General features: G+C 36.8%; 1 protein-coding gene across 1 annotated transcript; it reads left to right on the top strand.

The window, feature by feature from the left end:
- The first annotated feature begins 3,858 nt into the window (after positions 1–3,858).
- LOC107748433 (ras-like GTP-binding protein O-RHO) lies at positions 3,859–6,793 on the top strand. Its single transcript, XM_016563207.1, has 3 exons — positions 3,859–3,992; positions 5,307–5,462; positions 6,589–6,793. Exons 2-3 carry the CDS (start codon positions 5,307–5,309, stop codon positions 6,724–6,726), a joined length of 294 nt encoding a protein of 97 aa, XP_016418693.1. The 5' UTR covers positions 3,859–3,992; the 3' UTR covers positions 6,727–6,793.
- Positions 6,794–13,370: the final 6,577 nt, after the last annotated feature.

A 13,370-nucleotide genomic window follows, 5' to 3' on the forward strand; every position in this document is an offset into this window, starting at 1 on the left:
CAGAAAGATGCCGGTGACCCCTCAGTATTCAAGAAGATGATGAAGCAAGTGGGTGTAATGGAGAGAAAGGAGACTGGACCGATGCTGGACGCCAACAAACTGGCCATGTGTCTGTCTGAGGAGACGGCTGACGTTACAGCTTTCAATCCAGACCTGTACAGCCCGCCTTTACACTTTGAGCTGACTGGAGACGTCCAAGGGAAATGGAGGCTTCAGTCTAACTATGGTAATAGAAAAAAATCATCTTGTTTTACATTGTAATAGCAACCAAATGTACCTGTTTCCTCTGTAATTTCCGCTTTCCTCGCAGGTACATCTGTGAGACTGATCAAAGAGAGCGCTGTACCTGCAGGAGATCATGAAGTCACCCTTAAGGTCTCTGACAGCCGGGGCCAGCATTCAGCCCAGACCCTCTCGCTTCATGTGTGTGACTGTGATGTTTCTGCAGACTGCACTGTGCTCAGAAACCCAGCAATAAAGCTGAACGTCACTGCCATCGCTGCCATAATCATCAGCATCCTGCTGCTGCCGGGTAAGAGAATGACTTCAGCTCAAGCACAATCCTGGGTTTCACATTCACTTTGAGGAGTCGGCAGAAATGTTTGTTTGGTTCATCCAAATATTCAAATTCTGCATTATATTAAACTGAGACTGAAGGATGCATTTTAATATCAGGAACATTAAATAAACTGCAAATTGTATATGAATCAGTTCACACTACTATACAAAAGTTTGGGTCAGTACGATTATTATTATTATTTTTAAGAAATCGATACTTTTATTCAGCAAGGATTAATCAAAAATATTCAATTGTAAAGACATTTATTTTGTTACAAAAGATTTATATTTCAAATAAATGCTGTTTGTTTGTTCATTAAAAAATCCTGGGGAAAAAAACACGTATTTAACAAAAATATTAATCAGCACAACTGTTTTCAACAGAAATCAGAAATGTTTCTTGATTATCAAATCAGCATATCAGAATGATTTCTGAAGGATCATGTGACACTGAAGACACTGAAAATTCAGCATTACATCACATTTGAAACTATATTCACATGGAAAACGGTTCTTATAAATAATAATATTTCACAACATTACTGTTTTTACTGTATTAATATATTTTACTGTAATGTATTTTACTGTAATGTATATATAATCAATGCATCCTTGGTGAGATTAAGAGATATTTTACTGACCTCAAACTTTTGAACGATAGCGTATGTGCCTGAAGTTGTGAATCTAATAATCTTGTGTGTGTGTGTGATTTAAAACAAAATGGCATCCTGTTGATGGCGTGTCAGATCAGAATAAAGAAATCTACAAAGGACCACATGCCTTTAGTGGAGGGACCTCTTAATCCTGACATCAAAGAAATGCGTTGAACTTGGTTGCATGGTAAGCATTATTTTGCAGTTTTATTCATTAGAATCATCTAGCACCAATTTCAGCTATTTTAACATTATTTGTTATCAGTGTTGGGGGTAAGGCATTACAAGTAATGCGAGTTACGTAATCAGATTACTTTTTCAAGTATCTAGTAAAGTAACGCATTACTTTTTAATTTACAAGAAAATATCTGAGTTACTTTTTCAAATAAGTAACGCCAGTTACTTTTTTTTCCCATTTATTGATTGAAAGCTCTCCTGTCCCCATGTTGAGAGAAATCGGGAGTAAGATGTTACTTTAGTTCTAGAATAAATGTGAACATGCATTAATTCATCTCAAACACTCACAAAAAAAATAAAAAATCAGATTTAGCAACTCAGAATATGACTCAAGGCTGCAATAATTAAATATGTTAAATAATACAAATATCCTTTATGTATTTAATCCCATTTTATTAACCAATTTGCTGCTGACCTTCGATGATCCAATTCAACCATACTAATAAGCAAAAATTACACAAGATAAGCTAACATTTCTTCTTCTTTTTTATTGCTGAAGAGTGTTGAACTTTCTTCTTCTGTGTATACTGTACAGACGTGAGTTTACATTTCCTTCAGCCTGAGGCTTTTGGTGTGAAAGGGCTTTTACGTTTGCCAAAAATAGAACTTTTTATATTAAAAGCAAACAATCAAGCCCAGCCCAGATTTAAAAAGTAACGCAAAAGTAACGTAACGCATTACTTTCAATAAAAAGTAACTAAGTACCGTAATTAGTTACTTTTTTACAACGTTACGCAATATTGTAATGCATTACTTTTAAAAGTAACTTTCCCCAACACTGTTTGTTATCAAAATAACCTTTAAATATGATATGACAATACGATGATTCAATGTCTGATTATGTAAACTAAAGGGTCTGTTAAAAAGCTAGATCTAAATCCAATCACAATTTCTGCTGCAAATTATGCAACGCTTTAAACCCAGAGGCCGATGGTCAGACGTTAGTCCTCTATTATCCAGACAGCAGCTTTACTTCAGATGAGCTCTCGAGCCAGAGCTGGAACTTGAATGCTGCCAGACGTCAGTGTGTCACTGAATGTGTGGTGGAAATACGAAGGACATCAAAACATGAATCTGATGAATGCACTCTATGTCCGACTGCTTGCTTTTACACTGTGAATTAAAAGGAAGGGCTGCTTTGGTTGTTTTAAATGTATGATCATACAATGACTTTAGGAATAGATTGATGATTAATTCTGCTTTAAGTGCATGGTGTGAAAGAATATGTAAGTGTCATGTGATTTATATCAGCGTATGCCAATGTGAAACCATGTGCTCAGACTGATACTGTATAGAGTTATTCTTACACTGATATATTTATAGTTTTCATATGAAGGAATTTATTTTTATAAGTGAGAGATTTAATTTATGTAATGTATTTATTGTTGTCAAATAAAAGGAAATAAAACGAATCTGTTGCTGATTATTCCTTGTTCCTTGATTTCCACATGATGGTCCTATAACGAAAGAACAATAATTTTCTCAGTCTTTTAAGTGCACAAGTTGATAATGAGAATCATATCACCAGACCATCACCCACCCAATGCAGGGCACATTCACATAACTCCAAAAACAACCCTTCTGAGGATCCTTCTGGCAAATTAGCCAGAAAACCATGGCATGGACTGTTCAAATCCTGTCAGCAGGGGGAAAAAATACAATTTAACACAACAAGATAACTGCTGCTTTAACCTGATTGTGAGGAATGTGTAAAACACATGACTGCTGTAATTTGGTTAACATTACATGCATGTCTGTCTAGTACTTAGGCTTGTTTAAGATGCCTTTTTCGCAGCGTTGTTAAACTAGTGAGATTATTGAAATAATATAAAAAGATTCTTCATAATTAGTTGCTTCTTCAACTTTGAGCATTTTAGCCCTGTGGACTGAGTTTAAGTTTTTTTTGTCATTTAACCATGTGTGTAGGCCTATATGAAGAAGCTAAATTGTGTTTCTCAACAGGTCTGGTGCTTATTTTACAGAAGACTATTTAGAATTTTTTTTAAAGTCTGTAATTTTTTTCAGAACCGACTTGAATATTTCTACTAGGCTTCACATCTGAAATCACCATTTAGTCTATTCTGTGGTGGAAATGACATTATAAGCATTTGTGGAATAAATAAACTGGCTCCTTTGTCTTCCCATGGGCTAATTTCAAAGCTGAACACATATTTACATAAATCGTTTGTACACAATATTAAAGTGTTCATATGATTTATCTGTTTCACTCTTTCTTCAGATGTTTTCAAATGTTTTAGGATGGAATTTCGTTTTCTGAGAAAGTCTAGGTCAAAGGTAATAGCGACACAAAATAAATAAAAGTGACTTTATTTAACAAAAAGAAATAAGATAAAAGCTGCTGATAAAAACCAGCCCCCAAGACACAACTTGTCAGTAAATGAAGGCAAGTGAGAGACAGTCGGGTGTACTGTAGGGCGGGTGTTGTTTCGTGGCAGTAGCCTACTGAAGATGGGCGGACTCTAAAACCAGCCAGGAAAAGACAGGAAAGCTGATACTTCCCCGGAGCACAACAGAAAGAAAACGGTAAATGTTTTTTTTTTTTATGTTTTGTGTAAATACATAAAGTTAACGCGAATGAAAGATCGCGTTTGGTGAGGAAACAGTGAGGGTTTTTTTTCAATGATTTTTGCATTTCCTTTATGTTCAACTGTTTTTCTAAAGGACTATAGTGAGATAAATGTTCATGAAATAATGTTGTACACTTTGTTTCTGAACGCTTTTGTACCATTATGTAATGAGGTCTCGACCTCATTTTTATTTACAGTTTATGTAAATCAGTTTCTTTCTGCTAAATGTCGGCTAGCGGCTAACAGCCCTTCCACCTCACATTTAAATTTAAAAGGCGACCTGTTTGTTTGTTTGTTTTTTAAATGTTATTTTCCATGTTAGCATAAGCATTTGGATGGTTGTTAATGTTTTGCGGTATATTATTATTGTCTTATTTGTGTGAATGTTTTGATGGTGGGGTGCGGTAACACAGGCCCCGCGACAGGACGCTTTATTATCATCAATATTTCAAGCTTTACACGCATTAATACATGTAGATAATCGTTAATGCGCTGTTTTGTAGTTATGGCCTTTGGTCGTTAGACCAATATTGTTTAAAGGTTTGTTTTTTCTTTCTTTTTTTAATGCAATGCAGTGCAGTGTAACTTCCGGTCAAATGATACTTCCGCAGCTGTGTTTCCGGTTCAAGTTGACTATAGAAATGAATCACAGAGCACATCTGACTTCCACATCTATCTATCTATCTAATCTAATCTATCTGTCTATCTATCTGTCTGTCTGTCTGTCTGTCTGTCTATCTATCATGTAAACATTAAATTTCTCCACTTTAAAAGATTCTTTTCACAAATGCTTCTAATCTGTAAATCTCTTTTTGCTTATAGTTTGTCTCATCTCTGTCCTCTGCAGATGGCTGCCATTCGTACGTAACTCGTCATAGTGGGTGATGGAGCCTGTGGAAAGACCTGTTTGCTTATTGTTTTCAGTAAAGATCAGTTTCCTGAAGTCTACGTGCCCACAGTTTTTGAGAACTATGTTGCAGACATCGAGGTCGATGGAAAACAGGTATGAAAGCATGTTTCTTTTTTCAATGCAATGCAGTGCAGTGTAACTTCCGGTCAAATGATACTTCCGCAGCTGTGTTTCCGGTTCAAGTTGACTATAGAAATGAATCACAGAGCACATCTGACTTCCACATCTATCTATCTTATCTATCTGTCTGTCTATCATGTAAACATTAAATTTCTCCACTTTAAAAGATTCTTTTCACAAATGCTTCTAATCTGTAAATCTCTTTTTGCTTATAGTTTGTCTCATCTCTGTCCTCTGCAGATGGCTGCCATTCGTAAGAAACTCGTCATAGTGGGTGATGGAGCCTGTGGAAAGACCTGTTTGCTTATTGTTTTCAGTAAAGATCAGTTTCCTGAAGTCTACGTGCCCACAGTTTTTGAGAACTATGTTGCAGACATCGAGGTCGATGGAAAACAGGTATGAAAGCATGTTTTCCACACAGTTTGTGAACATCTGGAAGAATGTTATGTAGGCTAATTATTTTCATTGATATGCACCAAGAAAGCAATGGATGCGTTGTAATAAACGGCAATATTTACTTAAATGTACACGTGTCTTAAAAATATTTTAGTATGTGAACAGTGGAACTGATAGTGAGTGACGATAAACAAATCTTTGAATCAGCTGTTTCATTTAATGTACATTTTGTACTTATTGACATGAGTTAATTGAATTTACCATCTCTAATGCTATTTCTGCTGCTAAAGTTGAAATCTCGGATGGCATTTACTATTAGAAACGTGCATACCAAAATACATCACCAGCAAGACTATTCCATATTCAGTCCTGCCGCATTGCATAGATGTGGTTACATTGGTGTAAGCTATACATGCACCAAAGTTGTACAGATAGAGACATGTTTAGTATCCACCTTGTTTTTCAGCGTGGAAGTTAGCTGTTTTCTAGGTGTGTGAGACGTCCGCTTCATTAGCCACAGTAAGGAAATAACGAGAAGAATAACAAAGTGGAAAAATGGCAATTTTGTTTGTGCTACAACCCAGTGTGTTTATAATTAAGATAATACATTAAAATAATATGTGACCCTGGATCACAAAACCAGTCATAAGAGTCAATTTTTCGAAATTGAGATGTATACATCACACGAAAGCTGAATAAATAAGCTTTCCATTGATGTATGGTTTTGTTAGGATAGGACAATATTTGGCCGAGATACAACTATTTGAAAATCTGGAATCTGAGGGTGCAAAAAAATCTAAATATTGAGAAAATCATCTTTAAAGTTGTCCAACTGAAGGTCTTAGCAATGAAACACAAGTTTGCAATATCAAGCAGCAAAAACAGCTGTTTCATACAGATAAAAATATCTGGAAGTGGATGACACCGGAAGCCAGACATATTCAATTTACAAATGGATCTTATGGGAAAAATAAGGTGGATAGTCAAAACAGACAGATGAGACACACACTTGTGACTCACAATTATTGGCGCCCAAAATCCTTACTGTGTAATTGTACCACAATTGTTGTGTAAGAGAGGAATGGTGTTTAGTTTAGCACATGTACCGATATCTCTCTGCTTACAGGTGGAGCTTGCCTTATGGGATACGGCTGGACAGGAGGACTATGATCGGTTAAGACCTCTCTCCTACCCCGACACAGATGTCATTCTTATGTGCTTTTCCATCGACAGTCCCGATAGCTTGGGTAAGACGTCCTCGTAAACAATTAGATGTTACCAGCCCAATCATCACTCTTTAGATCTTAATGTTGAAAAAAGATTCAAGTCGGCATGAGATGAAAATGAACCTTATGTATTTTCTGAATGGATTGACCATTTTGTGAATGATTCATGCACATTTCTTTTTTTTTTAATGTTTGACCTCCTAATTTTTAATCAAAATATCGTAACTCAATTTTCCGGTGAAATAACTATAATTTAGTCTGCTTAAACCTGCCCCTGCAAGCTTTCATTCATGAACCTCTGTTTTTAAGAGCAGCACCCATTATTTATTTATTTTTCGATGAGCACACACGAAGGGAACTTGCCAAAATGAAACAGGCAGGGCCTTTTTACTTTGTAAAATGTATGATTCTTAAAGGAATAGTTCACCCAAAAATGAAAATTTGCCAAAAAATTTACTCACTCTCAAGCCATCCAAGATATAGATGAATTTGTTTCTTGGACACCAGAGGCAAAGAGTATAGAAGCCCAAGAGGCGAAACTCAATAGAATGCTCCATAGCAACAGTTGCGCCCATGACGTGACTGTGCCGCCGCCATTTTGGACTGAAAACTACACAAACACGCCGTAAAATAATAGGAGCCAGTCGCGCACATTTATAAAAAACAGTTAAAATATCACAAAATATGAACAACTTGCAAACATTGTATCAAGGACTCCACCAACTATTGTGAGGTTTCTGTAATTTCTGTCATGTATCAAGTGCACACATTTATCTGAAAATAGTAATAGATCAAAATCGAATAAGCAATAGAGATCAAAACCATCAGCAGCAATTGTGTTATAGAGAAGAGATTATAAGACAGATAATATTTCTGTAATGTGTCAAGTGCACACATTTAACATTAACTGTAAATCTTAATAGAGGAATAAAGGGGAATTGGTAGTAAAAGAGCAAAACTATCAGCAGCAATTGTGTGTTCGTGTGAGAGAGAAAGAAAATCTAAAAGAGATTGTAAGACATAAGAAAGGAGTAGAATGCTTGCATTTCGCCCACTTGCTCTCTCGCATCTTCTATCGACTTTCATTAGTTTTCAGTCCAAAATGGCGGCAGCGCCTCTGCAGCGCCATCTATAGACTGTTGCCCTTATCACTACAGAGTTTCGCCTCTTGGGCTTCTATACTCTTTGCCAGAGGTAGCATTGCATCACTTGTTCACCAGTGGATCCTCTGCAGTGAATGGGTGCCGTCAGAATGAGAGTTCAAACAGCTGATAAAAACATCACAATAATCCACAAGTCTATGCATAATATTGCTTTCAATGGAGAAATATTTTAGCCGGAAGAAACAGTTTGAAGTTAAAAACATCACTTTTCGTTTTACAAGACATTAACTGATGGACTGGAGTGGTGTGGATTACTTGAGGATTATTGTGATGTTTTTATCAGCTGTTTGGACTCTCATTCTGATGGCACCCATTCACTGCAGAGCATCCATTGCTGAGCAAGTGATGTAACACTATATTTCTCCAAATCTGTTCCCATGAAGAAACAAACTCATCTACATCTTGGATGGCTTGAGAGTGAGTAAATTTTCAGCAAATTTTCATTTTGGGTGAACTATTCCTTTAAACACTGCAAAATGCCCAAGCTGCTCTTTTCTGTACAACACAAGTGGATGGTAATTTATACTGCCAAACTCCAGTAGATTTGTGAATTTAATGTATGATCAGTTGCTCAGCCTTTAAACTATCTGGTTTATAACACAAGTTGTATGGACTAATTATATGATATTTTTCAGGTGTTTTTTGGTGCTTTACAATATAAATCTCATCCATTTTCATTTTAAGCTTGGATATTCTGCCTAACATTTATTTTGTCTTTTTAACGGAAGATAAAAATATATATATACTGGAAGGAATCAATGTGAATGAATGAAATGAAAATGTTTTTACTTTAGGTGAAGTATAGCTTTTAATATAAATGTGTTGATTTGATATTGGGTAGTCACTTAGACACGCTTGTAATATCTTTGAAATATTTCTTCATTTAGGAGCCTGTGAAGCCAGAGGAGGCACGAGACATGGCCAACCGAATCAACGCCTTTGGTTATTTAGAATGCTCAGCCAAGACAAAAGATGGCGTGAGAGAGGTGTTTGAGATGGCCACCAGGGCTGCGCTGCAAGCGAGGAAACGGGGCAAAAAGTCTGGCTGTCTGCTTTTATAAAAACCTGTAGAAGAGAGGAGGTCCGTTAACAGCCCAGGAGACTTCAGAGCAGGGAGGGAGGGAGGGAGGATGGGACGAGCCTAGCATTCATGTCCTAGTACAGTCGGTGTACCGGACTGATACTGGGACATCATGTCAGACAAACCACAAGAGACCAATGGAAAGACTTCAGGAACAAGATGACATAATTTCCTGTCATCACAAAGTTTGGGATTAAGAGTTTTCTGGTCACATCAAGCAAACAAATTAGATTTCTGAACTGACTCTATACCTAGGATATTTGATGTTATTCTCCCCCCCCACCCCACCCCACTCTTTAGTCCCGAACAAAAAAAGGTTCTTTTAATAAGCGTCCTGCCTTCAGCAACTGTTTTGTGCATTGGACAAATTGTATGTATGTTTGTATGTGTAAGAATGAATGTTTGTGTGAAATGAGCGCATGTCCGTCTCCAGGTCGCATCTCTTCTTTGTGTATGCGTGTATCTGCCCGGCTTTATTCTGTTCGAACATTCTGTGTTCAACTAAAGCACACACTGAACATTGAAGTGGGCTGTATTGCGTTTAACCTCCCACTTCAGGCTTTTTCCTTTTTTTTATAGCTGATGTCTCAAAGGATTGTGGGTTGTACATTAGGGATCTAAACCATTTAGTAATACTGATTTATTTAATGCATACTGGGTTTTTTTTTATCATTTGCATTTAGAAATAAAATTTAAAGAAAATCAGATTTGAAAAGTCATTTTTCATTTATTCAAATTCCTTCTGCTTGTGTTTCATAAAGGGGTGCTACTTACTCAATACTGCACAGTGTACACTATAACAACTATATTGTTGTCTTGTAACGCCACTATGGCTGCATACGGAATTGCATACTATATATAGTAGGCAAAAAAACAGTATGTGAACAGACTAGTATGTCTGAATTTGAAAATGTAGGCAAAAAGTACCAGATGACCTACTATTTCCAGCAAGATTCTGAAGTGCACATCTGATGGACACCTTACTTCCCCATGAGGCCACGGGATAGGAGTTGGAAATGGTAGTGGAGCACCATAACTGACCTTGGTAGGTCACATGACAATGACAACATGAGGAATGTAGTACGCACTACTACACACATTCATACTTTATAGAACATACTTTTTAATGATCACAAAGTAATAATAATAATAAACATCTATTTGTATAGCCTTTTCATACATGAACTACAACTCAAAGTGCTTCACAGGGGTATAAAAAAAGAAAAAAAAAACATTGACAATACAATTTCACACAATATAAATTATACAAAGTAATCACTTAATCAAAAGAAGTACCTACTAAGAGAGTATGCGATTTTGGACGCAGCCTAAGTTTCATGTCAATTGCCTCGAGATGTCATATTTTCTTTCTTCATTCATTCCTCACATTGGAAAAGCAAGGTCAAGTGGAGTACAGTATTCTGTGCTTTGTTGCTTTGTATACTGCACATTTTAGGAAATGCATGCTGTAGATCTTCAGTAGTTGGCATACAAAAAATTGCATACTACTCAATAGTATATGAATACAGCCAAAGGAGGTTGTGTTTCAGTCCTCCTCCAACCAAGACCACACTATAGTGATGAATGCCGTGAGGCTCAGCAAAAGGGCACATGTGAGCACTCTTCTGGAACCTGAAATGATAAATGGGACACCCTTCAGCAGGGGTGCCCAATCCTGTCCTGGACAACTACCTACCTGCAGAGTTCAGTTCCTTCTTCTTCTGTTTATTGGCGGTTGACAGACTAGCTTATTAGTGCATTACCGCCACCATCTGAACTGGAGTGTAGAGCATCGATGCATGTATATGTATCATATATGTATGTATATCATACTAAATAATAATACTAATAGTCATAAATAAACAAAAATAAACATCATTATATTCTTATATAATTTCCTGTACCTTTAAGATATTTCAACAAAGCAAATCTAATATTCTTATTCCTTTTTAGCTTACTTAATATATCTTCTAGCATCATGCTTCCACCTTCTTCTATTACTTTCTTTTCTAGCATTTGTCGTTCGTTGTTATATGCTCTACAATGCAACAGTACATGCTCTACAGTTTCACAAATCCCACAATGCATGCATAATCCATTCGGATGTTTCTTAATTCTATTTAAATTTCCATTCAATGCAGTATGTCCTATTTTAATTCTTATTATTACTGATTCTTCTCGTCTTCTTAATCCCATGTCGTTGTTACGTATTCCTACTTCCCTTTGAATTCTATATAGATGTCGTCCAGTCTTCTCTTTCTCCCAAAGTTTCTGCCATGCATTTATAAGAGCTTTCCTAATTATTATTTTTGCTTCTGCCTTACTAATTTTTATGTCAATTCCTATCTGATTCAAGTTCAAAGAATTCTTAGCATGCTTATCTGCCTTCTCATTTCCTTCAACTCCAACATGTGCTGGAACCCAAATAAATGAAATAAAAATGCCTACATGTGTATTAAAAGTCAATCTTGAGTCCAACCACACTCCAAGAAATTTTACCACTGACACCTGTTCCAGAAGCTGTCCATATAATGATAAATTCATATTAATATTTCTCTTTTTTGTAAAACAAATGATTTGTGTTGATATTCTGATATTCGAAAACCCCATTTCAGTGCCCACTCTTCAACTTTATTTATTGCAGCCTGAACTTTCTTAACTGTATATGATACATTTCGGCCTCTTTTCCAAAGCGCCCCATCATCCGCATATAACGATCTACCCATATCTTGCTGTAAATCATTGAATATATCATTTATCATTATATTGAATAGAAGAGGGCTACACACACTCCCTTGAGGAGTTCCATTTTCATACTTAATGTTCCCTAGTTTCATTTTGAGTGCTTCCGTTATCTTTAATGGGTTCTTTGATCCAGGCACTTCAAATTTAATGATAACCTTATGTTCTTCCTTCCTTTCCATGATTCTTCGACTACTTTCCTCATTATCACTATCCGTATTATGTTGATGTACTTTCTTCCTTTTCCTATTTACTAGGTTCCACTCCATTTCAGTCCTACCTCCCTCACCAGCTTCTTCCATCCATTCCTCCTGTTCACTTCCTGATCCATCGTCACTTCCTACCATCTCAGCTCCAGTCACAGTTCAGTGCTGCCAACCGCCGGCCAGAGTTCAGTTCCAGCACAGCTGTCTGTAATTATCAAGTACTCCTGAAGATCTTAATTAGCTGGCCCAGGTGTGTTTGATCAGGGTTCAAGCTGAACTTTACAAGAAGGCATGGCCTGTCCAAATACCCACACTTGCAGTCTTTGCATTTGAATACTTATTCGGAGTATTGTTGTCCATGTAAACGTACTCAATGTGATGTTGTTGTTGAATAAAAAACTAATAAAGAATAGCATGACAGCAGCAATCGTAGTCCCCTCCACCATGTTTGAAGTTTATGGCCCGCCCAATTCGGAAACTCGGGGTATCAAAATTATCTCTGAGTTTCACACACAGTAGTAAATATGACTTAAGAGGCTGTTCACTTCTGATTAGGAAACTCGTATTTACGGTAATTCCAAAAGCACGTGAAGGCAGCATTACATGACGTATTTCTTGTATTTGGCCCAAGCATTCAAGTGGGTGTGAAGACCACAATGCCTTGTCCAAATACCCACACTTGCGGTCTTTGTACTTGACAACTTGACTACTTATATGACGTATTTCCTGTATTTGGTCCAAGTGTTCAAGTGAGCATGAAGACCACAAGTGTGTTGAACTTTTCATTGTAATAAAATAATTATCACCACTACTCATTTGCACCAATAAAACTTGCAACTCTTTGTTTTACTACCAAATTATATGCAAATACCTAATTATTATTAATATTTAACATGCATTGGAAAGGTTTCTGTGACCTCTTGCGAGATCTCGGCAAAAAGTCTCACGATTTATTTACACAACATGATGCGTGATGGGATACACTAAGATAGTGTGGATTTAGTGTGTGTTAAGGGCACCGTGCTTCAGCGTTTTTAAGACCTGGGACTTTCTTGTGCACTTACTTCCTGTTGTGCGCACGCACTCTCAAGTGGCCAAGACCGCAAGTGTGGGTATTTGAACAAGGCACAAGTGTGTGTAGAACTTTTGATTATTCAGTGGGACACACTTACACCAGTGTTGTAAAACTGCAAGTTAAGTTTTTTACAGATCTATATTTACACATTTGTACTTTGCACTTTAAAATAAACGTATACATTTATTTTCAGCAGTCCCTATGTATAACACAATTTATTTGTGGTGTTTCAAAATAATTGATAAAAATCAGTTGCAAACATTTTACAAAATACATATCTCTGGAAATTCATATCTCTGGCAGTCTGGCTCAATAATCGTGGCCTAATGGTAAGAGAGTTGGACTTGTAACCCAAAAGTCGCAGATTTGAGTCTCGGTACCTGCAGGAATTGTAGGGGGGGGGGGGGGGGGAGAG

This window comes from Sinocyclocheilus rhinocerous, unplaced genomic scaffold, assembly GCF_001515625.1.
Source record: "Sinocyclocheilus rhinocerous isolate Xijiao unplaced genomic scaffold, SAMN03320098_v1.1 scaffold2515, whole genome shotgun sequence".
Classification (NCBI taxonomy): domain Eukaryota; kingdom Metazoa; phylum Chordata; class Actinopteri; order Cypriniformes; family Cyprinidae; genus Sinocyclocheilus; species Sinocyclocheilus rhinocerous.